This window comes from Saimiri boliviensis, chromosome 8, assembly GCF_048565385.1.
Source record: "Saimiri boliviensis isolate mSaiBol1 chromosome 8, mSaiBol1.pri, whole genome shotgun sequence".
NCBI classification, from domain to species: domain Eukaryota; kingdom Metazoa; phylum Chordata; class Mammalia; order Primates; family Cebidae; genus Saimiri; species Saimiri boliviensis.
The window spans coordinates 82,720,440-82,745,832 of NC_133456.1; the positions used below are offsets into that span (position 1 = coordinate 82,720,440).

At 47.5% G+C, this 25,393-nt stretch overlaps 1 protein-coding gene and 1 pseudogene across 8 annotated transcripts in view; both read right to left on the reverse strand.

The window, feature by feature from the left end:
- Positions 1-584: 584 nt before the first annotated feature.
- Positions 585-1,503, reverse strand: LOC101050539 (small ribosomal subunit protein uS2-like; annotated as a pseudogene).
- Positions 1,504-9,011: 7,508 nt separating this feature from the next.
- The window catches only part of TMEM44 (transmembrane protein 44), a 48,643-nt gene continuing 32,261 nt past the window's right edge, over positions 9,012-25,393 (reverse strand). For 2 of the 8 annotated variants that reach the window (XM_039478670.2, XM_074404755.1), the window contains exons 10-11: positions 18,344-18,376; positions 9,186-14,314 (exon numbers count right to left, since the gene is read on the reverse strand). In XM_039478670.2, coding sequence (XP_039334604.2) covers positions 14,204-14,314; positions 18,344-18,376 — 144 coding nt within the window. In that variant the 3' untranslated portion in view covers positions 9,186-14,203. Of the gene's footprint in view, positions 14,470-18,343; positions 18,377-25,393 lie in introns of all 8 variants that reach the window. The other 6 variants (XM_074404754.1, XM_039478667.2, XM_039478673.2 and 3 more) reach the window with 6 other exon arrangements.

Sequence of the window (25,393 nt, forward strand, 5' to 3'; positions counted from 1 at the left end):
TGATGCACAGCTGGGGTTGAAAATGACTGCATTATCTCACAGTCACATGCATTGCCCCAGTGAGCAGGCAGCACTGTTTCTGCAACCACCCAATGGGTTCACCTTACCCAAAGCCCAGGCAGAGCCTATTTATCAAGACGGGAATTGCAATAGAGAAAGAGTAATTCACACAGGGCCAGCTGCGTGGGAGACTTTAATTATCACTCAAATCAGTCTCCCCAGCATTTGGGCATTCAGGGAGCAGAGTTTTTGGGTTTTTTTTGGGTTTTGTTTTTTTTTTTTTTAGAAGTACAATTCATGTCAAACATGTATTTATTGTTATACTTTGGTATGAAATCCCAGGTATTCTGATCTGGAATAAAAAAACAAAATAGGCCGGGCATGGTGGCTCACGCCTGTAATCCAAGCACTTTGGAGGCCGAGGCGGGTGGATCACCCGAGGTCGGGAGTTCAAGACCAGCCTGACCAACATGGTGAAACCCTGTCTTTATAAAAATAAATAAACAAATAAATGAACACAACTTTTAGAAACTCGATGTTTATTTCCCATGAATCTTATATTGTTTAGTAGCCCACATAAGAACAGCTTAAGACCATTCAGTGGTTGCTCCTACCCATTCAGTGGCCTGAGCAGTGGGAGCTGCACACCAGTCTTCAGTGGCAGGCTGGGCGCTCCAGTCTTCAGTAGGGAACTGCTGGATAGGCACAGAGGGCACCTGCACACCTTCAGACCAGTCGGCAACCTCAGGCTGAGTGGCAGTGAACTCAGGAGCTGGAGTAGTCCATTCGCCCTGAAATTCCTCCTTGATCATAGCCTTTTCAGCAGCAGCCTGCTCTTCTTTTTCAATCTCTTCAGGATCTCTGTAGAAGTAGAGATCAGGCATGACCTTCCACGGGTGTTCACGGATGGTGCCACGCATGCGCAGAACTTCCCGAGCCAGCATCCACCTCATCAAACCCAGTGAATGAGCTCCCTTGTTGTTGCGTGGGATGGCAATGTCCACATAGCGCAGAGGACAATCTGTGTGACACAGAGCAATGGTAGGTAGGTTAACATAAGACGTCTCCGTGAGAGGCTGTGGTCAGCCCTGGGGTCAGTAACCGCAAGCAGCCGTGGCTCTCAGAAGGCTACCTGGATGTGATTACTGAAGGTTCCAGGAGTGAAGCGGCCAGCAGTTGAAGTGGCTCCAGTGGCAGCAGCAAACTCCAGCATGGCCCTCTGGCCAGTATTCCTGGAAGATATAACACTGACATCAGCAGGGTTTTCAATGGCAACAATGGCATGAGCTGCCAGGAGAAGCTTCTCCCAGGTCCTCTTCAGATTTATGATGTAGATGCCACCACTTTTCCTTTTATAGATATACTGTTCCATCTGGAAGTCAAGGTTGGTGCCACCTAAATAGGTTCCTGCTGCCAGGAACTTAAGGACATCCTCCTCCTTCATTTGCAGGACATCGGGGGTTCCGGGCATTGTGAAAGTTTCCATTTAAGTTACGACGGGAATCTAGAACAATGCCATATGGAGCCCTCGGCAGGTAACACGGAAAGGGGAGCAGAGTTTTTAAGAACAACGTGGTGGGTGAGAGGAAGCCAGTGAGTCAGGAGTGCTGACTGGTCAGGGATTAAATCATAGAAAGCTGAAGCTGTCCTCTTGTGCTGAGTCAGTTCCTGGGACAGGGACCACAAGATCAGAGTGAGACCCTGTCTCTCCAAAAAATGTAAAAAAAAAAGAAAAAAGAAGTTCAGATGTGGCTACTAAGCAGAAGATGTGTTAATGCAAGTTCATCGCTAGGCAGAAATAGCTCAGATTCTTAAGACTGAAGACGCCTTGACATGCCGTCTGATCCAACTCTCTGGTCAATGATACCTCTTCCCCAAAACATCTTTTTTTTTTTTTTTTTTTTTTTTTTTTTGAGATGGAGTCTCCCTCTGTCTCTTTGTCTCCCAGGCTGGAGTGCACTGGTGCCATCTCAGCTCACTGCAGCCTCCACCTTCCTGGTTCAAGTGATTCTCCTGCCTCAGCCTCCTGAGTAGCTGAGATTACAGGTGTATGCCTTGATACCTGGCTAATTAATGGGGTTTCATCATGTTGGCCAGGCTGGTCTCAAACTCTTGGCCTGAAGTAATCTGCCTGCCTCAGTCTCCCAAAGTGCTGGGATTACAGGCGTGAGCCACTATGCCTGGCCCCAGACATCTTTATAGGAGGGGTAAGGCTGTGTGGGAATTACTCCAGTAACAGGGAACCCCGCAACCATTGCAGCTCAGACAGGGCCACATGAAAGTTCTCCCTTATCCTGACTCACAGTGTTTCTCTGTATCACATGCCCATTAGCTCAGTCCTCGCCTCCTAAAGACCAATCCAAAAGCATCAGCTTCTCTCCAGGGCTCTATGCTACCAACCCCAATGTGACAAGACCAATATCCAGGACTGAGCCTAGGCCTTGCTTCCCACGCCTTGAAGTAGGAGGCTGCCAGCCCCTGCTCTGCTGGGACACTGACTCATTCGTGACAGGGTGGGTGAGTCACTGCTTGCCCCCAGGGGTCTACTTCCCGGTTAAGATGCTATTAAAAGGGTAACCGCTTCTGTCACTCTGCTCACTCAGGAGACAGTGGGGAATTTCAAAGTGTCTCAATCCTGCCTCCTCAGAAGTTCAAAGGACTTGACTTATTTTTTTATACTTTTTTTTTTTTTTAATAAAGTTGGGGTTTCACGATGATGGCCAGGCTGGTCTTGAACTCCTGACCTCAGGTGATCCACCCACCTCAGCCTCCCAAAGTGCTAGGATTACAGGCGTGAGCCACCATGCCCGGCCAGGACTTGACTTATACAATCTCAAAGTTAAAAGGTCCTCAGAGCCTAAAAGACATCCTGATGACTTTTAAAGAAATAGGGAACTAGACTTAAAACAGGGGACTCTAGCTGGGCTCGGTGGCACGTGCCTGTAGTAGTCCCAGCTACTAGACTGGCTAAGGTGGGAGGATCGCTGAGTCAGTAGGTTGAGAACAGCTGGGCAAAATAGCCAGACCCTCTGTCTTAAAAAAAAAAGAGGAAGTATCTACAAACCTAACTGCTTCATATGAGGAAGTAATAATAATAACTGATACATTTATGGTATTTGGGAGTGGGGGGAAAGGCCCTTTTATGGTTTGCTTTTATTTTTATTTATTTATTTTTTAACGGAGTTTTGCTCTTGCTGCCCAGACTGGAGTGCAATGGCACGATCTTGGCTCACTGCAACCTCCACCTCCCGGGTTCAAGCGATTCTCCTGCCTCTACCTCCCGAGTAGCTGGGATTATAGGCACCTGCTACCACACCTGGCTAATTATTGTATTTTTAGTAGAAATGGGGTTTTACCATATTGGCCAGGTTGGTCTTGAACTCCTGACCTCAGGTGATCCACCTATCTCTGCCTCCCAAAGTGCTGGGATTATAGATGTGAGCCATCACGCCTGGCATGGTTTTCAGTTTTTGGAACCACCACCCAGTAAAACAGGTAGAAGAGGAGAACATTTATTTTTTCTTTTTCTTTTTCTTTTTTTTTTTTTTTTTGATGAACAAACATTGGAGTCCCACAGCCGGTAAGTGGTGGGGGTCAGGACTTGCCCCCATCAGAGCTGGCCTTCTGGAGACAACCCAGGTGCTGACAGCCCCGGGCGCTGATGTGCTTTAGCTATGGCCTGAGCGCCAGCTGCTCCGGCTGAGATTGGCAGCAGCACTTCTGAGCCTGGCGCTTTATTGTGTACTATCTTATCTCAATAGGAAAAGGCAATTCAGGGGAAGAATTTCCTTGTCACAGTGCTCCAGACTTTCCATTGTCCAGCTTTCTTAGTCCTGGGTCATCCTCTGGGTCTGACCATTACTCATGTCCAGGGAAGCACCTTATCAGGGCTGTCTCAGATACAGGGCCTATTTTTTTCTCAGTACCAGACAAACCGGAATTTACCCTCCCTTTGTGGCCTGACATCACACTACAATCAGTCAGCTCAGAGTCCAGCCACATTTGGGAAGCTGCTTGAAAAGCAGTCTCTAGGCCGGGGGCGGTGGCTCACACCTGTAATCCCAGCACTTTGGGAGGCCGAGGCGGGTGGATCACGAGGTCAAGAGATTGAGACCATCCTGGTCAACATAGTGAAACCCCGTCTCTGCTAAAAATACAAAAAATTAGCTGGGCGTGGTGGCACGTGCCTGTATCCCAACTACTCAGGAGGCTGAGGCAGGAGAATTGCCTGAACCCCGAAGGTTGCGGTGAGCCAAGATTACGCCATTGCACTCCAGCCTGGCTAACAAGAGCGAAACTCCGTCTCAAAAAAACAAAACAAAACAAAACAAAACAAAAACGAAAAGCAGTCTCTAGGCCGGGCACGGTGGCTCACGCCTGTAATCCCAGCACTTTGGGAGGCGGAGGAGGGCAGATCACGAGGTCAAGAGATCGAGACCATGGTGAAACACCGTCTCTACTAAAAATATACAAAAATTAGCTGGAAAATTTAAAAAAAAAAATTTTTTTTAATGAAAAGAGAAAAATAAAAAAAGAAAAAAAAATTAGCTGGGCATGGTGGTGCGCACCTGTGGTCCCAGCTACTTGGGAGGCTGAGGCAGGAAAATTGCTTAAACCCCGGAGGCAGAGGTTGCAGTGAGCTGAGATTGCGCCACTGCACTCCAGCCTGGCGCCTGGCAACAGAGCCAGACTCTGTCTCAAAAAAGAAAAGAAAAGCAGTCTCTAGTAACCAGCTCTCTCCCTGCAAAGCCTAGGATTTCAGGGTCCTCTGCTGGCAGCAGTAGTGGAGACCTGTGGAGAGCCCATCTCGTGACGGGGCCAACTGTGAGAGTCTTTCTTTATTCCTGTGCTTTCTCCCCCAACTGGCTTTGAAAAACTTCCAACCTACAGAAAAGATGAAAGAATAACGAACATGTTCATACTGTTTGCCTAGATTCATCTATTGCTCCAGTTGTCTTCCATTTGCTTTGTCTCTCTCTCTCTCTCTCTCCAAGTACCTGAAAAATGTATAGTTTTTTTTCTGCTGAAATATTTAAAAGTAAGTTGCCAAATCACGATGCTTCACTCCTAAATAGGTCAGTGTATATGTCCTAAGGGGTTTTCTCCTGTGCTACCATAATTTTTTTTTCTTTTTTTTCTTTTTTTTTTTTTTTTTTGAGACAGAGTTTTACTCTTGTTGCCCAGGCTGGAGTTCAATGGCATGATCTCGGCTCATCGCAACCTCCACCTCCTGGGTTCAAGCCATTCTTCTGCCTCAGCCTCCCGAGTAGCTTGGATTACAGGCATTCGTAACCATGCCTGGCTAATTTTGTATTTTTAGTAGAGACGGGGTTTCTCCATGTTGGTCAGGCTGGTCTCAAACTCCCGACCTGAAGTGATCCACCCTTCTTGGCCTCCCAAAGTGCTGGGATTACAGGCATGAGCCACTATGCCCAGCCAACAACCATAATTTATTATTTCTGTCAAGAAAGGAAACAATAAAGTTAGCTAATACATTGTACATATTCAAATTTGCTCAATTGTCCCAATAATCCCATATAACTCTTCCACCCCATCCCCATTGTAGACTCCTTTAAACTAGAACAGTTCTCTAAAGATGTATTTAAGTGCTTCCACAGTCAGCAAACCTCTACTACAAAAATCCACATAATCCCTTTACGACAGAATCTAATGATTTCTAAGACTTTTCTGATCTATCATAATTTTTCTTACAATTGCTAATGGTGACTCAAGCTCTCTTGGGTTCTACTTTTATTAGATTACATTATCTTTCTTTCTTTCTTTTTTAAGACCAAGTTTCAATCTTGTTGCCCAGGCTGGAGAGCAGCGGCACGATCACAACTCACTGCAACCTCTGCCTCCCAGGTTCAAGTGATTCTCCTGCCTTAGCCTCCCAAGTAGCTGGGATTATGGGTATGTGGCTAATTTTTGTATTTTTAGTAGAGACAAGGTTTCACCATGTTGGCCAGACTGGTCTTGAACTCCTGATCTCAGGTAATCCGCCCGCCTCAGCCTCCCAAAGTGCTCGGATTACAGACGAGAGCCACCATGCCTGGCCTATTAGTTGCCACTATCTTTCATAATTTGTTTTTCTTTTCTTTTTTTTTACTGTATGAGAACTGGGAAATCATGCTGTGAGAACAGGCAAGCCACTCAGGCACTACAGTAGATGATCTGAAGATAATTCAGGTCTTCTCTTCAATCTATGGTTCTACGATCTTTTTTTTTTTTTCTTTTTTTGTCTTAGCAGGATGTTTAGACACACTTTTTTTTTTCCTTTTGGTTCTACAATCTTTTAGGTTTAATGGTGAAATATCATTTATTCATTAAAGCATAATGTTTGGGCCGAGTGTAGTGGCTCACGTCTATAATCCCAGCACTTTGGGAGGCTGAGGCAGGCGGATCACTTGAGGTCAGGAGTTTGAGACCAGCCTGGCCAACAAGGCGAACCCCATTTCCACTGAAAATACAAAATTTAGCTAGTCGTGGTGACGTGTGCTTGTAGTCTCAGCTACTTGGGAGTCTGAGGAAGGAGAATCGCCTGAACCCAGGAGGCAGAGGTTGCAATGAGCCGAGATGTTACCACTGCACTCCACTTTGGGCAACAGAACGAGACTCCATCTCAATAAATAAATAAATAAAAATAAAGTAGATATATATTCTTTTGAGACAGAGGCTCTCGCTGGAGTGCAGTGGCACCCATCTCGGCTCACTGCAACCTCTGCCACCTGGGTTCAATTGATTCTCCTGTCTCAACCTCCTGAGTAGCTGGGACTACAGGTGCATGCTGCCACGCCTGGCTAATTTTTGTAATTTTAGTAGAGACAGTGTTTCACCATACTGGTCAGGCTGGTATCGAACTCCTGACCTCAGATGATCCACTGGCCTCAGCCTCCCAAAGAGCTGGGATTGCAGGTGTGAGCCACTACACCTGCCATACTACCCAGCCATAAAGTATAATGTTTAATCCTGCCCAACAGTGGGGTTTGGGAGCTTTATCACATTTTTTGCTATTCTAAGTAGTTTTGTGAGAATATGTCATACAAATAGATCTGTTTTAAAAGTAATTGCCTGTTGGCCTGAAGTTTTCTTTTCTTGTTGAGTCTCTGCTGGGAAAAAACAAACAAACAAACAAAAGTAACTTCCTGGCAGGGATAGTGGCTCATGCCTATAATCCCAGCACTTTGGGAGGCTGAGGCAGGAGGATCTCTGGAGCCCAGGAGTTCAAGACTAGCCTGGGCATCCTAATGAGGCTCCGTCTCTGTATTTAAAAATAATAAAATACCAGGAAGAGATGGGAAAAAAATAAATAAATAAAAGTAATTTCCTAAGGACAGTGTTTCTCAAAGAGTGGTCCTGGATCATCTGTAACAGAATCACCTGAGGAGCTTGTTAAGATTCCCAAGCCCTGCCCAAACCTAGAGAATCCTACCAGGTGGAGCCTCAGAGTCTACATTTGAATATCAGAGCTTTAGGCTACACTGGCTAGCAGAATGTAAGGCCCGTGAAATGGCCCTTTTCATCCATGGCCAGGCTGTCCTTGGGAAAGATTGTGGTGGCCGCCGTGTATGATGTCCCTCGTTCCAGCTGTGGGTTTAGAGAATCCCTCAGATCTCTCCTGGGACTCCAAGCGCTAAGACACGAAGAAGGCCGAAAGGAAAGGTGAAGTTCTGAGCAGAGGCGTGGACTGTGCCAGGCTGCAGTTGGAGCGTGCTGGGCTCAGAAGCCGGGTTCTAGCTCAGGAACAGCGGGGTGGCCAAGGAGGTCCCGGCGCGAGGGACGCCACACAACTTTGGATACAAAGACAGTGAATATCCAGTTGTCAGTACACCAGTGGCCCTGCCCTGCTACTGAGCCTCATCAGCCTGTACTTAATGGAAGCGGAAGATAATGCATCTCAGGAAAAGCAAGTATGATGATCTTACTTAAGAAGCCTGGAGCCGGAAAGCATGTTCCAAATCAAACGGAATGGAGACAACTACTAGAACGTGTAAAAGCTGTTTTTTGTTTGTTTGTTTGAGAGTTTTGCTGCTGTTGCCCAGGCTAGAATGCAATGGCGTGATCTCGGCTCACTGCAATCTCTGCCTCTCGAGTTCAAGTGATTCTCCTGCCTCAGCCTCCCTAGTAGCTGAGACTACAGGCGACCACCACCACGCCAGGTTAGTTTTTGTAATTTTTTTTTTTTTTTTTTTTTTTTTTTTTTTTGAGACGGAGTTTAGCTCTTGTTACCCAGGCTGGAGTGCAATGGCACGATCTCGGCTCACCGCAACCTCCGCCTCCTGGGTTCAGGCAATTCTCCTGCCTCAGCCTCCTGAGTAGCTGGGATTACAGGCACGCATCACCATGCCCAGCTAATTTTTTTGTATTTTTAGTAGAGACGGGGTTTCACCATGTTGACCAGGATGGTCTCGATTTCTTGACCTCGTGATCCACCCGCCTCGGCCTCCCAAAGTGCTGGGATTACAGGCGTGAGCCACTGCGTGTGGCCCAAAAGTTTTTAAAAAGGAGTCTCGGGATCAAAGGGACAGAACATTATTGTTTTTCTTCATAAACCTTTTGGGGCAATCTGATTTTCTTTCTTTAAACCATGTACCTGCACTATTTTTATTTCAAAAAGGTTCTTAACGTATTTAAAAACAAAGAATGATTCATAATACACCGTTAGGCCGTTGGGAGGTCTTAAGCACTATATGAACCGTAAAACAGCCTCGTAATTATCTCCTTAAAAACCCCGTGCGATGAAAGCTGCACTACGGAGACGCCCTTAGCGGTTTTCCTCCCGGGATGGGTCGCCGCTGGCTCGTGGCAGAAACCGGGGCCGTCAGCGCGGGAGGGGCGGGGCCGCGGAACTCTTAGCTCCTCGCGGGAGGCGGTGGCTGCGGAGTGCGCACGCGCGGAGTCGCAATGTCGTTTTTCCCGGAAGTGCGCTGGCGGTGCTGGGAATGGGCAGCAAGATGTCGGCGGATGCAGCTGGGAGGAGTTAGGCAGTGGGAGCTGGCGTTTGGTTCAGGTGGTTTGTCTTTTCAGTGTAGTTCGAGAAGACCACTCGCTGCCCGTCTGGCACGATCGTGGATGAGCTCCCTGGCAATTGAAAAGGAAAGGCAGCGGTCCCGACTCTGGGGACTGAACTCCGCAGTAGTCACAGCTGCCAGACCCTGAGAGGACGAGAAGACCTGGGCCCTCTGCCATCAACACTGGCAGCTGATGGAAAATTCAGACGGAATTGGGACATTATGCAGCGTTTTCCAAGCGACAGATTAAGAGAGGCTATTGAAGAGGTTAAGTCTGTGTAATTACGTGTTCTGGTCTTAAAGAAGCTAACTCAGTGTAATCGCGTGTTAATCACGTGTTTTGCTCAAAAGAAGTCCTGAATGCCCAGTTGCCTTATTTGGCTTCCAGGGTTGATAAAAGAAAAAGCAAAGTCAGTCTTTTCTTTCTTATTTTTTATTAAAAAAAATTTTTTTTTTAAGATGAGGTTTCACCATGGCCAAGCTGGTCTTGAACTCCTGACTCAGGTGATCCACCTTGGCCTCTCAGAGTGCTAGTATTACAGGCGTGAGCCACCGCGCCTGGCCACAAAGTCAGTATTTTCTAACGCTAAGTCATTTAAGGGAGCACCATTCCTTGAACTTCTTTATTCTCTAAGGTCGTCCCTTTCACCGAGATGACGACTTTTGGGATATCATACAGGCAGGTGTAAACTCGGAGATCTTCCTGAACATTGTACTATGTCTTGGGTTCGTTCAAGGCAGAGTTTCCTTGCAAAGCATCGAAAACAATGTAAAATCGAAGAGAGTACAGCAATACCTCCATAGTTGGAAAATATAGAGAAGGCTAATTAAGGGACAGAAAAAGAAGTGCAGAGAATCTTGGAATTGTTGCAAAATTATTCTAGAGATATTTCTAAGTGTCCTCTAGCCTTTTCCTTAGTGATTGATACACGTTTTTATCTCAAGTGGATAGTAAAATTCAAACAGAAAGAGGTGTATGTTATAGGTATATAAGAAAAGGTACATGAAATCTATTTTCTTTTTTTAAATAAATTTTCCTAAGATTAAAAACAAAACGAAACCTATTTTCAAAGTATAGCTGAAATTTCTGTTTACAATCTCTTTCCTGCGAGTTTTAAAGATGTTAGTATGCTGTGGGAAACAAATTGGCACATTAATAAAAGAGAAAAGATGAAAAAAAATCAGACCCAACTTTCATTTTACAGATGAGGAAACTGTGACATAGGGAAATGACAAAGATCACACTGCATCAGACCTGGGAACTGGAGTCTAGCCATGCTCCTTGGCCCAGTGCCTCTTCTTACTCTAGGAGCTCATACCCCTTTGAAAGAAACATATTGTGAATGTGTCTTCAAATGACACTCATAAATCTCTTCATCATACTGACGGAGGAAGATGAGGGGATTCGTTCTTCTGGATCTAGACAGGCTTTTAAGAAAATCTTAGCAGAGCTCTCACTAAACGATAAAGACTTTGGCACCTGAAATAGGTGAAATCCTTTTTTTAGAGTAGCTTAAGTAGGGACCGAATAATCACTAATTGGAGTTGTGTTTAAGGGAATTCAAACCTCTGAAATCTTCCGTCTATAGGTCTGATTATTTGGTTACTGTCTTTCAGCAGATGTGTGCAGGAAGCACGGTGTGTGGGGCAGGGGAAGAACACTAATCCCTCTTCAGAGTCTACTTTGAATAGGTATTATGTTTGCATTTTCACGTTATTTCACTTAGTCTTCACCTTTCTAGATTGGTATTATTCTTAGTCTACCTAAGGAGTTCACAAAGGTTAGGTAACATGCTGCAAGCCACACAGGATGGGCAGCACAACCAGACAGTATTACACATCTCCAGGTGGGTGAGCAGATGATTACATCATTTGTTCCCTAGCCCCTCCCTAGTGTAGGTAAGCCCGTGCACTGCTCACTGGTCACTGGGGCAAGTTACTCCCACTGCCCTCTTGGTCTAAGGACTAGAGACAAAGCTGTAACAGAGGCCCCCTCCTACTAGGAGAAAGGCATTTTGATTGGCGTCTCTTCACAGAGGCTGCAGTGTTCTGGAGTTTTGTGTACAGGAAGAGTCTTGTTGAACAATGAAGCCAAACCTTGCTTCCAGAATTCCCAGTTTTGTGATTCACTGTGCATGAAAAGGCTTGAGACTTACCCTTGAGACAAGCTGGGACCATGATGATAAAAACTAGTTTGTGAAGGGAGGAGGCTGGGCTGATGGCATCTAGGGAGATAGATAATATTTGGACCTTCGGTAGTTCGTGTTATTCAGTCAGCAAGGCTTTTGTTGTTTATTTATTTATTTTTATTTTTTATTTTTTATTTTTGAGACGGAGTTTCGCTCTTGTTACCCAGGCTGGAGTGCAATGGCGCGATCTCGCTCACCGCAACCTCCGCCTCCTGGGTTCAAGCAATTCTCCTGCCTCAGCCTCCTGAGTAGCTGAGATTACAGGCACGTGCCACCATGCCCAGCTAATTTTTTTGTATCTTTAGTAGAGACGGGGTTTCACCATGTTGACCAGGATGGTCTTGATCTCTTGACCTCGTGATCCACCCGCCTCAGCCTCCCAAAGTGCTGGGATTACAGGCTTGAGCCACCGTGCCCAGCCTTTGTTGTTTTTTTAAGACAAAGTCTTGCTGTATTGCCCAGGCTGGAGTGCAGTGGTGCATTCTCAGCTCACTGCAACCTCTGCCTATTGGGTCCAGGCAATTCTTTTGCCTCAGCCTCCCAAGCAGCTGGGACTACAGGCGTGGGCTACGAGGCTTGGCTAATTTTTTGTTTTTTTGAAAAGGAGTCTCACACTGTCTCCCAGGCTGCAGTGCAGTGGCTTGATCTCTGCTCACTGCAGCCTTTGCCTCCTGGGTTCAAGTGATTCCCCTGCCTCAGCCTCCTGAGTAGCTGGTATTACAGGAAACCCCAACCACACCTGGCTAATTTTTTTGTGTTTTTAGTAAAGATAGGGTTTCACCATGTTGGCCAGGCTGGTCTTGAACTCCTGTCCTCAAGTGATCTGCCCACCTCAGCTTGCCAAAATGCTGGGATTACAGGCGTGAGCCACGGTACCTGGCCAAGATCATTTGATGTTCTTGGGTGAATGGCCACTTTCACCTGGATCCAACCAACTTTTGGTGCCCCAGAGAGCATGATCCAGACTTTCCTCAAAATAGAGGGTAGGCTAAAGGCAAACTCCAGAAGTCATCCTATCCCCACACATTCTGCCTTTCTAAAGATAAGCTCTTCTGCTCTGCTGTTACCACTCAGTACTTTAGATTAAACCTCTTTCCGATGTTCGTTCTGTACCCATGACATTTCTGGGTCCTGGAATGTTGTAGCCTTAGGGATGAAAAACTCACCCATCAGTTGTGGTCTGCCAGAGGCAAGTCAGTCACCTTCCTACTCTGCTGTCTCCCACAGCTAACAGTTGGCCACAGAACCAGGCACTGACTCAGCAGCCTCCAGAGTCTGGTTCCTTTTCAGCCTCTGCCCACCCCTACAGCCCATCCTGCATCATCCATTCTGGCCATCTCAGATCCTTCCTGCCTTGCTCACTCCCACCTTCCCCTGCATCCGGCCCTCTGTGCTTTCATCTGTTTGAACACTCTTCTCCCCGCATCCTGGGCCTCCATTCAAATCTTCCTCTTCCCTGGAAGTACAGCTTCAGTGGTTAACATCACAAAGCAAAACTGACTTCAACAAACTTTCCAAGACAACCAGGGACCAACACAGTTCAGATAAAGGGGAAACCCTGGCGGCTTTAAGATCACTTGTAGTTCAGAGGTCACCCGGGGCATTAGGATTCATGCAGAGACCTGCAGAGCCAGCCTACTTCCCCAAAGCACCCGCGTCATGCTGCCGGAAATTGCGCTGCCTCTCGGGAGAAACGGGGCTGCTACAGCTGAGTCACACAGGTGGCTGTGGGCCAGCCCAGAGCAGAACTGTGTTGCTTGGCATTTCTCCCAGTTCCTCTCAGGGCAGACTTCTGTGACTGTGCAGGGATTCATACTTACCATTGCACTCCACACGAAGACACTTGAATTTCTGTAAAAAGAATTTATTCACCCCAGTGTTTGCTCCCACCTTAGCCCCATTCCCTGCACCCTTCCCTCAATCCTGGCAGTATCCAAATCATCCCCCAAAGGGATTGTTGTGCTTGAACACCTCCCATGATGCCTGTTAGCCTCCATATGCATTTGGTTAGTTCCTGAAGCCTACAGTCCCCTTGACCTGCAAACCCCACCTCAGCACGCACCTTGCCAGGTTGGAGAAGTCCTGGTACCCAGCACAGTCTGCTTCGTTTTGCAGTGTCAGTGATCTCACAAACACTTGGCTGGCCACACAGTCCTATCTATAACTTCCAGCAGATAACTCAAGTGGGTGACTCAGGGGCAGAAGCCAGGTCTTGGTTCCTGTGTGTGCCCCAGGCACCCCAGCACAGGGCCCACCCTTTCATCTGGCTCAGCTAGGTCTTCCAGAATGGGCTCTGCTGAGATCCAAACACATGTGCTATTTGTGAGGTTAACTCATGGTTGGGTGCAGTGGCTCACATCTGTAATCCCAGCACTCTGGGAGGCCAAGGCAGGCGGATCACCTGAGATCGGGAGATCAAGACCAGCCTGACCGACATGGAGAAACCTGGTCTCTACTAAAAATACAAAATTAGCTGGGCGTAGTAATGCATGCCCGTAATCCCAGCTACATGGGAGGCTGAGGCAGAAGAATCACTTGAACCCTGGAGGTGGAGGTTGTAGTGAGCCGAGATTGCACCATTGCATTCCAGCCTGCAAAACTCCGTCTCAAAAAAAAAAAAAAAAAAAAAAAAGAAAAAGAAAAAAGTCTTCCTGGAACCTAGCAGGTATTCAGTTTATGGCCAAATCTCAAGGGAATAAAGGGAAAAGCGGGTCCAATGTCCTTTGGATTATCTTTACAAAGCAAGCGCTGTCTGTAAACTTGTAATCTTCAGAACAAATGCCGGCCCTGTCCAGGTCTGTCTACAGGACAAGTTTTAGCTCCATCATGAGCTATGATGTCGACCAGCCACACTCAGTGGGGGCTCCTGGTTCCTCACTTTCCAGGGCAGCTTCTGCAGCAGCTTCAATTCCTACTACAGAGTCAGTGCAGATTGATTCCCACTGCATTACTGAACACATTCCTGATGCTGGGCTCTGAGCTGGTCAGCTGGCTCCAAAGGTGTTAATCATCAGCACTCAGGTCTGCTGTCCTCACAGAGTCCCAGTGCACCTGGGATCCGAGTATCTCCACGTTGTCTTTGCTCCCTTCAAGGTTCACATCCTCAGGGTCCCACTGTGGAGACAAGATACAAAGGGTACCCGGGTGGCACGGATGCTTCTCATCTGTTGGACCCCCCAAACAACAGCTCCAATCCCGTTTCTCATGATCCAGGCACAAACGAGGACAAACGGGTAAGGACGAGTCACCCAGGCCTGTGTTTCTAGGACCTAAGGAGGCAACCATAACTTTAAATCACGGAACTAATGAGCATCCACCCAAAACATAATAGCTCACTTTCTTCCGACCCTCATTTTCCACTGTTCTCTGCCTCTACCAAGTCCTTGTCTAGTAAGACTGAGTCATGTTCTGTTTATCCTGACTCCATGCCTAACTCATTCCTGGAAAAAAAGCAGGCAAACTTAATCCTTTTTTATGTTATTTGTTCAGGACAAGGTCTTGCTCTGTCACACGGGCTGGAGTGCAGTGGTGCAGTCATGGCTCACTGCTGCCTCAAACTCCTGGGCTCAGGCAGTCCTCCTGCTTCGGCCTCTCGAGTAGCTGGGACTACAGGCATGTACTACATGCCTGGCTAGGTTTTTAATTTTTAGTAGAGATAAAATCTTGCAATGTTGTCCAGGCTGATCTTGAACTCCTGGACTCAAGCAGTCCGCCCTCCTCACCTCCCAAAGTGCTCAGCTTTTACAGGATTAAGCCACCACGCCCAGCTTCAGCCTGTTCTTTTTGGGCCAGGTAAATACCTTTTCAGGAAGCCTGTCCTGACTGCGTTAGCCCATTGAGCTCGCACCTGCATCTTGCTTTGTATTACCTAGTGCACTCATTTGCACCTGAGCACAGACAGCCCTGACATTTATTTGGACATCTGCCTTGTCTCAGGTAGATGAGCTCCTCAGGAACACAGCAAAGGTTCGCTCTTGCCTCCTACATGGTGCTTCCTCTAAACCTGAGGCTCAGCAGACTTGTCAACACTTAAAACTCAATTCAGAGTGGTGGGCACTGCCAGTGACTATTTCATCACTGACTCAGATGAGTATGGGAAATTAAAATTCGCTGGGTTAAGAGTGAAAAGCTAAAACAAGTGAGCATGCTGGGCGTGGTGGCTCACACCTGTAATTCCAACATTTTGGGAGGCCGAGGCAGGTGGATCATGAGGTCAAGAGATCGAGACTATCCTGGCCAACATAGTGAAACCCCACCTCGACTGAAAATACAAAAATTAGCTGGTCATGGTGGTGCGTGCCTGTAGTCCCAGCTACTCGGGAGGCTGAGGCAGGAGAATCACTTGAACCCGGGAGGTGGAGTTTACAGTGAGCTGAGATTGCGCCCCTGCACTCCAGCCTGGGTGAGAGTGAGACGCCATCTCAAAACAAAAACAAACAAAAACAGGTGGGCACATAAGCGTTGACGAGGCTGTCTGCAAAGTCCTCCCGTTGCTCTGATACGATGGATTAGAGCCCAAGGGGCTCCTTAGTGTTACCTTTGGAGTTCCAGCCATGGAGGCACGTAGGGATTGGGCTCAAGTCCTCCTCCTTTCACTAATTTGCCTTCGTTTTCTGGGGCCTCAGTTTCCCCATGTGTAAGCTGTGGTATTGGATCAGCACCTAGATAAGAAGATCTCTCCCATTTCTGAGCCTCTCTGATGATTCTGAGGCAAAAGGTCACATTCGACAGTACCAGGAAACAACCAGCAAAGCTGACATAGGATGTGTCTGCCTGGGCAGATGATCTATTTGGACAAGATAACAGAGCCAGGCATGGACATGCACCCCAAGAAAGATGCTCCAACGCTGCTCAAACTGAAGTGGAATCAAACATTCCGATCCTTAGAGGTCCCAGAGAAGATCTTGAAGGCCCCCTGAGCCACTGACGTCATGCCCATGCCATGGCAATTATAAAACACAAGTTGCGGCTTTGTTTTGAACAGAAATAAAGAGCCCAGTTTGTTAGTGATGCACTGATAATAACTGAATCGAGTTCTAATACTTGGTGATTTAAAAAGCCATCATGTTAAAAGACCACCTGATCCCCAGTGACCCTGCAGTGACTTGGTCTGTGCCGCTCATCCCCTGTACCTGTTTGTGCCAGCCACTTCAAAGTGCAAACATCTCATTAACTTGCGGTTGCAGACCTGGCTGGAGCCCTTTAACTAAACTCCTTTCTGACACTATCAGATCCCAAATAAAAGCACCCACCAGGCCCTTCAGCCTACATGACCCACCTCCCCAGTAAAAGAAGTAGGGCCCCGTTCTGTTCTCTGAGGATGGCCAGTGTGCTCTTTGATGAAAACTGTTTCCCAGCTGAGGTCTGAGACCTAGATCATTGTTGTCAGAGTATGTACTTGGCCAGTCACACCAGACGCACCCAGGCTGCTGGCTGAAAACACCGATGCCGGCTGGGTGCGGTGGCTTACGCCTGTAACACCAGCACTTTGGAAGGCCGAGGCAGGTGGATCATGAGGTCAGGAGTTGGAGCCCATCCATCCTGACTAATATGGTGAAACCCCACCTCTACTAAAATTACAAACAATTAGCCGGTGTGATGGCAGGTGCCGGTAGTCCCAGCTACTCAGGAGGCCAAGGCAGAAGAATCGCTTGAACCCGGGAGATGGAGGTTACACTGAGCTGAGATCGCACCACTGCACTCCAGCCTGGGTGACAGAGCAAGACTCCGTCTCAAAACAAAAGAGAACAAAACAAAAACCCACTGATGCTGGGGGCTCACCCTAGCCCCCAGGTAGGGGGTTGAGACCTAAGGTTTAGCATGTTTACAAGCTCCTAGAGTGATTCTTAGATGTCCTGATAATTGAAAACCGCTGTTCTCGCTTCTTAAATGGCTGCTTAAGAATTATTCTTGCCAACCCTGACCAGTTCAGGTGCCTGCAAACAGAAACAACTTGTCCCTTTGATCAAATGAGCCTTTAAACTGGTATAGGGCACGTGCCACCACACCCAGCTAATTTTTGTATTTTTAGTAGAGACGGGGATCTCCCCATGTTGGCCAGACTGGTTTCCAACTCCTGAGCTCAGGTGATCCGCCCCCATCAGCCTTCCAAAGTGCTGGGATTACAGGCGGGGTCCACTGCGCCCAACCTAAAACTTCATTTTATAATAAAACCACTGCTGGAAACCAGGCATGAAGAGAATCTGAGCAAAAGATAATCCATTTTCTTTTTAAAAATTTTTTTAAAATTTTTTAAAGATGGGGGTTTCAGCATGATGGCTAGGCTGGTCCTGAACTCCTGACCTCAGGTGATCCACCCACCTCAGCCTCCCAAAGTGCTAGGATTACAGGCGTGAGCCACCGCGCCCGGCTAAGATGATCCATTTTCATACCAGAAACAATCCTAGGAGACGACAGGCACAGGTGGTTGTACAAAACGTGTCCATCTGTCACCTAGAGGCAAGGGTGGCATAGAGACAGCGCCAGCTGCCCAGGGTCCCAGAATGACAATGTGCGGAACTGTTTATTGCCACAGCTGCTGCAGGCACGTCTGCCGCTACTACTATTGTTCCAAACTATGTTTCTTCACTGGGTTACACACCTTCTTGGGAGTCCCTACTAGATAGCCTGGGCTTACCTGAATACCCACAAAGCAGAACTCAGAACTGAGAGAGCCCTGAAAATCCCATGGATCCTCAGTCTTGCCTCTCATTTGAGACTTTTTTTTTCCTCAAGACAGAGTCTTGCTCCGTCACCCAGGCTGGAGTGCAGGGGTGCCATCTCGGCTCACTGCAACCTCCATCTCCCACGTTCAAGTGCTTCTCCTGCCTCAGCCTCCTGAATAGCTGGGATTACAAGCACAAGCTGCCATGCCTGGCTAATTTTTTATAATTTAGTAGACATGGGATTTGCTGTGTTGCCCAGGCTAGTCTTGAACTCCTGACCTGGTGATCTGCCTGCCTCGGCCTCCCAAAGTGCTGGGATTACAAGGCAAGAGCCACTGTGTCTGGCCAACATTTTTTTTTTTTTACTAAAGGAATTCGTCATGGGGCCAGCCATCTAAGGAGGTCTCACAAAAACAGGAACTGAAATCAAGCCACAGGTAAATCCCTCCTGGAAGAGAAAAAGCATGACTGTCCATACCTGCTCCGAGTTTAGGGCCTCCCAATACTTCTGCTGTAGAATAAAAAGAGAGATAGGAAAAGCGTTGGACAGATTTTGCCACCATCACATAGCAGAGCAGAGCTCGGGGCCAGCCTTTCTGCTCAGTGAGCCAGGAGACAGGCCCTTAGATGGCTGGGGGAAAAGCGACAGGTGACTTCAGCAAGCAGGAAGGCAGCAGCTCCTAGCAGTTGCAATTTAGCTAAATGATCAATGAGATAGTTATGATAATTATGAAAGGCTGCATGTCCTGGGAAAAATTATAATCTATCAAGATTTAAAAATTACCGTTAGTAGAAATTATTAGAAGTAGTAGTAATAATAATAAATCTCTCATTTATTAACCACATGGTTGACATGATTCAACTCAAACCCATAAAACTAAGAAAGAGATGCCAATAAAATCCCTGCCTTGTGAAAACAGGGTATTTGGTACCAGCCAAGATTCATTTGTAGTCAGTGTTTACTGCATGGTTGGTCCCACTCCAAACCTCAACTATGTCTGACTCAAATTCCTGGGGAGTCACGTCTGCCCTTGTTACTCCAGCACCTCCTGCAGCACCTGGGAAATGTATGTTTCGTTTCTTTTTTTTTGAGACGAAGTCTCACTGAGCTGCCCAGGCTGGAGTGCCATGGCATGATCTCTGCTCACGGCAACCTCTGCCTCCCAGGTTCAAGCAATTCTACTGCCTCAGCCTCCTGAGTAGCTGGGACTACAGGTGCCTGCCACCACAACCAGCTAATTTTTGTAGTTTTAGTAGAGACAGGGTTTCACCATATTGGCCAGGCTGTTCTCAAACTCCTGACATTGTGATCTGCCCACCTCGGCCTCCCAAAGTGCTGGGATTACAGGCATGAGCCACCATGCCTGGCAGGAAACATATGTTTCTGACATAGAGCTAAGAATCTATGAGTATCTGTTACATTGACCTGTACGTGTCTGTTAAATAGCAGGCAGTCTGAACAGTCCACAGGATTTAGGGTTATTATCACATTAAAACAATGTTCAACTCTTTAAATTTTTCATTTTTAAAAAAGTAATTAATTTGAGAGAGGGGCTTGCTTTGCCACCCAGGCTGGAGTGTACTGACATGGTCATAGCTCACTGCTGCCTCCACCTCTTGGGCTCAAGTGATCCTTCTGCCTCAGCCTCCTGAGTAGCTGTGACTACAGGTGTGTACCACCATGCCTGCCTAATTTTTATTTTATTTATTTATTTATTTATTTATTTATTTATTTATTTATTTATTTTTGAGACAGAGTCTCGCTCTTGTTACCCAGTCTGGAGTGCAATGGCGCGGTCTCGGCTCACTGCAACCTCCGCCTCCTGGGTTCAGGCAATTCTCCTGCCTCAGCCTCCTGAGTAGCTGGGATTACAGGCATGCGCCACCATGCCCAGCTAATTTTTTGTATTTTTAGTAGAGATGGGGTTTCACCATATTGACCAGGATGATCTCGATCTCTTGACCTTGTGATCCACCCGCCTCGGCCTCCCAAAGTGCTGGGATTACAGGCGTGAGCCACCGCGCCCGGCCCTTTATTTTTTAGTAGAGATGAGGTCTCCCTCTGGTGCCCAGACTGGTCTCAAACTCCTGAGCTCAAGCAATCCTACCCCAGCCACCCAAAGTGCTGGGATTACAGGCATGAGCCACTGCCTCTGGCTTAATTTTTATTTGATTTCATTTATTTATTTATTTGAGATGGAGTTTTACTCTTGTTGCCCAGGCAGGCACGAGCCACTGCACCTGACCTAATTTTCATTTTATTTATTTATTTATTTATTTGAGATGGAGTTTCACTCATGTCATCCAGGCTGGAGTCCAACGGCATGATCTTGGCTCACTGCAACCTCCACCTCCCACGTTCAAGCGATTCTCCTGCCTTAGCGACTTGAGTAGCTGGGATTACAGGCCCCCATGACCATGCCTGGCTAATTTTTGTATTTTTAATAGAGACGGGGTTTCACCATGTTGACCAGGCTAGACTTGAACTCCTGACCTTAAGTGATCAGCCTACCTCGGCCTCCCAAAGTGTTGGGATTACGGGCATGAGCCACCACGCCCAGCCAGGTATAAATCATTCCATCCATAAATATTTCAAAATGTATCTCATAGATAAGGACTTAAAAAAAAACCCACTAAGCACAATGACTTTATTATACCTAACAAAATTAGTGATAATTCCTTAGCATTCATCTTTTTAATAATATCCTGCTGAGGGAACATAAACTGAAAAAAAAATTGTTTGGAAGAGATACAAATTACTAAATTGATTGTTCCACACACTCTGCAAAAGACAGAAATGTAGATGATATAAAGGAGGGTTCAAAAAGTTAACTTAGTAAAAAAAGTTTATTTAAAGCCAAGCAAACAAACAAGCAAACAAATAAACAGGTTCCAGTCCCCAGCTGTGTTAAAATGAAATCTTAAAACTTAAGATCTTAAATCTTCACTGTTACGGGCAATCTAAAATTTAAGAAGAGTGCCCTCTAGTGGGGATAGTCAATATTTTAAAAGTTACTTTATAAATCTCTAATGACAGTGTGCCTATGGAGTTCAGTGAACCCAAATTTTGATACCTGAGGTCTCTCCTCAACCCCCAAACTAATAAATAAAATTATATGGTATTTTCTTTTCTTTTTTTTTTTTGAGACGGAGTTTCGCTCTTGTTACCCAGGCTGGAGTGCAATGGCATGATCTCAGCTCACTGCAACCTCCGCCTCCTGGGTTCAGGCAATTCTCCAGCCTCAGCCTCCTGAGTAGCTGGGATTACAGGCATGCGCCACCATGCCCAGCTAATTTTTTGTATTTTTAGTAGAGACGGGGTTTCACCATGTTGACCAGGGTGGTCTCGATCTCTTGACCTCGTGATCCGCCCGCCTCGGCCTCCCAAAGTGCTGAGATTACAGGTGTGAGCCACTGCGCCCAGCCGGTGGCCTGTATTTCTTATCTGCTATATCTGGCAGCCCTACTCAGGATCAGGAAAGGCTTCCTGGAAGAAGGAGGATTTAGACAGGACAGTGAAAGGCAGGAGGACAAGACAGATAGGCAAAGAAACCCAGAGAATAGAAAGCTGTCTGGGTGCGTGGGGAAGGTCCTGGCTGGGACTACAGGTGCCCGCCATGATACCCATCGAATATTTTGCATTTTTAGTAGAGGCGGGGTTTCACCATGTTGGCCAGGCTGGTCCCACACTCCTGCCTTCAGGTGATCCACCTGTCTCAGCCTCTCAAAGTGCTGGGATTACTGGCTTCTTTTTCTTTAGCCTCTGGGATTCAAGAAAAGGTTCAGTCCACCTTGGTGACAAAAGTACATTTACAGCATCTAGTCATTTTTCTCATTCTGTGCTTCCCAGCAATGCCAGAGACCTGGTATAAGCATTGTAGGAATTCTGCAAAGAGGCTGTTTCTGTCATTGGAACAAAGTCTGCATACTGGGGAATGCCTGTGACTGGGGCCAGTGCAATCATGCGTGGGTGTGCGTGTGCGTGTGTGTGCGCGTGCGCATGTGCGCGTATGCGTGCGTGTGTGTGTGTGTGTGCATGTGCATACGCATGTCCATGCACCTGTGTGGGCCATGAGAATAGGGCCAAATGCCAGATTGCCCTGTCTGAAGAGGGCCAAGTCGCAGGCCCATGTGTCCCTGCTGATTCTGTGCCTAAGGCTCTTGTGTTTTCTCTCTAAACTTTCTGGCACCAGCAGAGATCAGGGTATGTTCCCCTGGATATGGATATCTGCTTTTTTTTTCTGAGAGGGAATCTCAGTCTGTCTCCCAGGCTGGAGTGCAATGACACAGTCTCAGCTCACTGCAACCTCTGCCTCCCAGATTCAAGAGATTCTCCTGCCTCAGCCTCTCAAATAGCTGGGACTACAGGTGCCTGCCGCCACAGCTGGCTAATTTTTGTATTTTTAGTAGAGGCGGGGTTTCACTATGTTGTCCAGGCTTGTCTCGAACTGCTGACTTTGTGATCTGCCTGCCTTGGCTTCCCAAAGTACTGAGATTACAGGCGTGAGCCACCATGCCCGGCCAGATGTCTGCCCTTTTTAAAGCCAAATCATTTGTTCTGGGAAAAAAAGTATGCATGAGAAAGATGCTTCATTGGGCCCCAAAGGGAAGCAGGGCTGTGCAGTGGAAAGACCCTTGACCCAGGAGTGAGATGCACAGAGGGGCTTGTCTGGGCCTTGGGCCTGCCCTGGACCCGTCAGGTGTTGCTTTCTCCCTCTGGAAATGCAGATCACGAGGCCCTGCTCTCTTTATATTACAGAGTGATTAGGAAGATCAGATGGGGGTGCTGTTGGCTTTTGGCGAGACACTCAAAGGTGCTATGCATGGTGCAGTGGAAACAGGCTGGAAGTGAGGGGCCTGGGCTCAAATACCGGCCCCGGCGCTCATCACTGTGGAACCAGGCAACACCCATTCATTTCCACTTGCCTCATTTAAGTATGTGGCCCTGTCTTCTTGGAGTTTACTTTTTTTTCTTTGAAACAGAGTTTCACTCTGTCACCCAGGCTGGAGCGCAGTGGTGTGATCTCGGCTCATTGCAACTTCTGCCCCCTCGGGTTGAAGCAATTCTCCTGCCTCGGCCTCCCCAGTAGCTGGGATTACAGGCACCTATCACCACACCTGGCTAATTTTTGTATTTTTAGTAGAAACGGGATTTTGTCGTGTTGGCCAGGCTGGTCTCAAACTCCTGACCTCAGGTGATCCACCCGCCTCAGCCTCACGAAGTGCTGGGATTACAGGTGTGAGCCACCTGTGCCCAGCTGGAATTTACATATTTTTAACAATAGATTTCTAGAAAAGAGAGAGAGAAGAGTAGAGAAAGAAGAAGGACTGCAAAACAGAAAAACGGCCCAAATGAGGGTGGGCGGCAAGCCTCAGCCTTGTTTTCACAGAGCAAATAATGCTTCTCCCTCTCCCACCGCACCCCAGACTCACCAACCTCACTGTCCCTGCCCGCTGAGCGCACCCTGCTGCCATGCTCACTCCATTCCCCTTTAGCTTTAGATCTCTGCCAGGACTGTGGGCTCCAGGCTGCCAGCCACGTGCCTTGGGTGCCCTACAAATTCTGAGACCAGATCCAAGAACCAGACAACACAGAATGACACAGGGGTACGAGCCCAAAGCATGCAGAATTCCCAACTCAAACCCAGCCCTCCGGGACCAGCTGTGCTCCAGGATGGAGGGAGAGAGACTCGAAGATAACCCAGGCCTCTATGGCTCACCAGGGCACACGGCCAGCAGTGGAAGTGGTGTCAGAAAGGTATGTGCTCTGGGGCCAGGTGTGGTGGCTCACGCCTACAATCCCAGCACTTTGGGAGGCCAAACTGAGTGGATCGCCTGAGGTCAGGAGTTTGAGACCAGCCTGGGCAACATGGTGAAACCCCACCTCTCCTAAAAACACAAAAATTAGCCAGGCGTGGTGTGGGCATCTGTAATCCCAGCTACTGGGGAGGCTGAGGCACCCAGAATCTCTTGAACCTGGGAGGCAGAGGTTACAGTGAACAGAGATCACGCAAATACACTCAGCCTGGGTGACCGAGTGACACTCTGTCTCAAAAAAAAAAAAAAAAAAAAGGTATATGCTCCGGGCACTCAGAGGAAGGAGCCATTATTCTCCGGGTCAGATTCTGATCTGTGGCAATGAGGCCAAAGGCCTGGGGCCAGAGAACAGCCCATGGCCAGGCGGTGCGCCCAGTGAGGACAGGGGCGCCTGAGGCTGAGCAGCCTGTGAAAATCCAGAGCTGCCACCCTGAGGAATCCAGACTTCATCCCAGTCAGTGCTACTGAGTTTCAGATTTCAAGGGCCAGTACAAGTTCAACCAATCTTAGGGGACTTTAGTTGGCCAAATAAGGCCGATTAAAACCCAAACCAAAAACTTGACACCAACTACTGCTTCCTATTCTTTCCCAAAAGGGCATTTAACACCAAGACGGCTGGGATGAGAAAAACTGAAAATGAAAGACAGTCCTCTTCCCCCGCCGAAGACAGCTAGCAACTGTCTCCTGACGTACAAGCGGTCACTACATTGTCCCTGTGTTCTCATTTTTCCACCGACAAATGGAAACTTCCTCACTGAATAGGGCTGGGAACCACAACTGTGGGACCAAGAGAGAGAGCTACGCCTGTGTGTGATTAGTAGATAGAAATACTCAAGGCCGGGTGCGGTGGCTCACCCCTGTAACCCCAGCACGCTGGGAAGCCAAGGTGGGTGGATCACAAGGTCAGGAGTTTGAGACCATCCTGGCCAATATGGTGAAACCCTGACTCTACTCAAAATACAAAAATTAGCCAGGCATGATGGTGGGCACCTGTAGTCTCAGATACTTGAGAGGCTGGGGCAGGAGAATCGCTTGAACCCAGGAGGCAGAGGTTGCAGTGAGCCGAGATTGTACCACTGTACTTTAGCCTTGGGCGACAGAACGAGACTCCATCTCAAAAAAAAAAAAAAAAAAAACACTCAAAATGAGGTAAAGTTTATGCAAGTGTCAGCCATGATGCCCACCGCAGGGCCCACTTGTGTATGGCACCATGAGCACAGTAGGATACAGCTGGTGTTCCTCAGGAAGAAGAAAGCTCCCATGGGTAAATTAGTTTGAGAAACACTGAGACTTTTTTTTTTTTTTTTTAAAGACGGAGTCTCGCTCTGTCACCTAAGCTGGACTGCAGTGGCGTGATATCCACTCACTGCAATTTCCACCTCCCGGGTTCAAGTGATTCTCCTGCCTCAGCCTCCCAAGTAGCTGGGATTACAGGAACGTGACACCACACCCAGGTATTTTTTTAGTTGTATTTTTAATTAATTTTTTTTTTTTTGAGACAGAATTTCGATCTTGTCACTCAGGCTGGAGTATAGTGGCACAATCTCAGCTTACTGCAACCTCCACCTCCTGGGTTCAAGCGATTCTCCTGCCTCAGCCTCCTGAACAGCTGGGACTACAGGAACCCACCACCATACCCAGCTAATTTTTGTATTTTTAGTAGAGACGGGGTTTCGCTGTGTTGGCCAGGCTGGTCTCAAACTCCTGACCT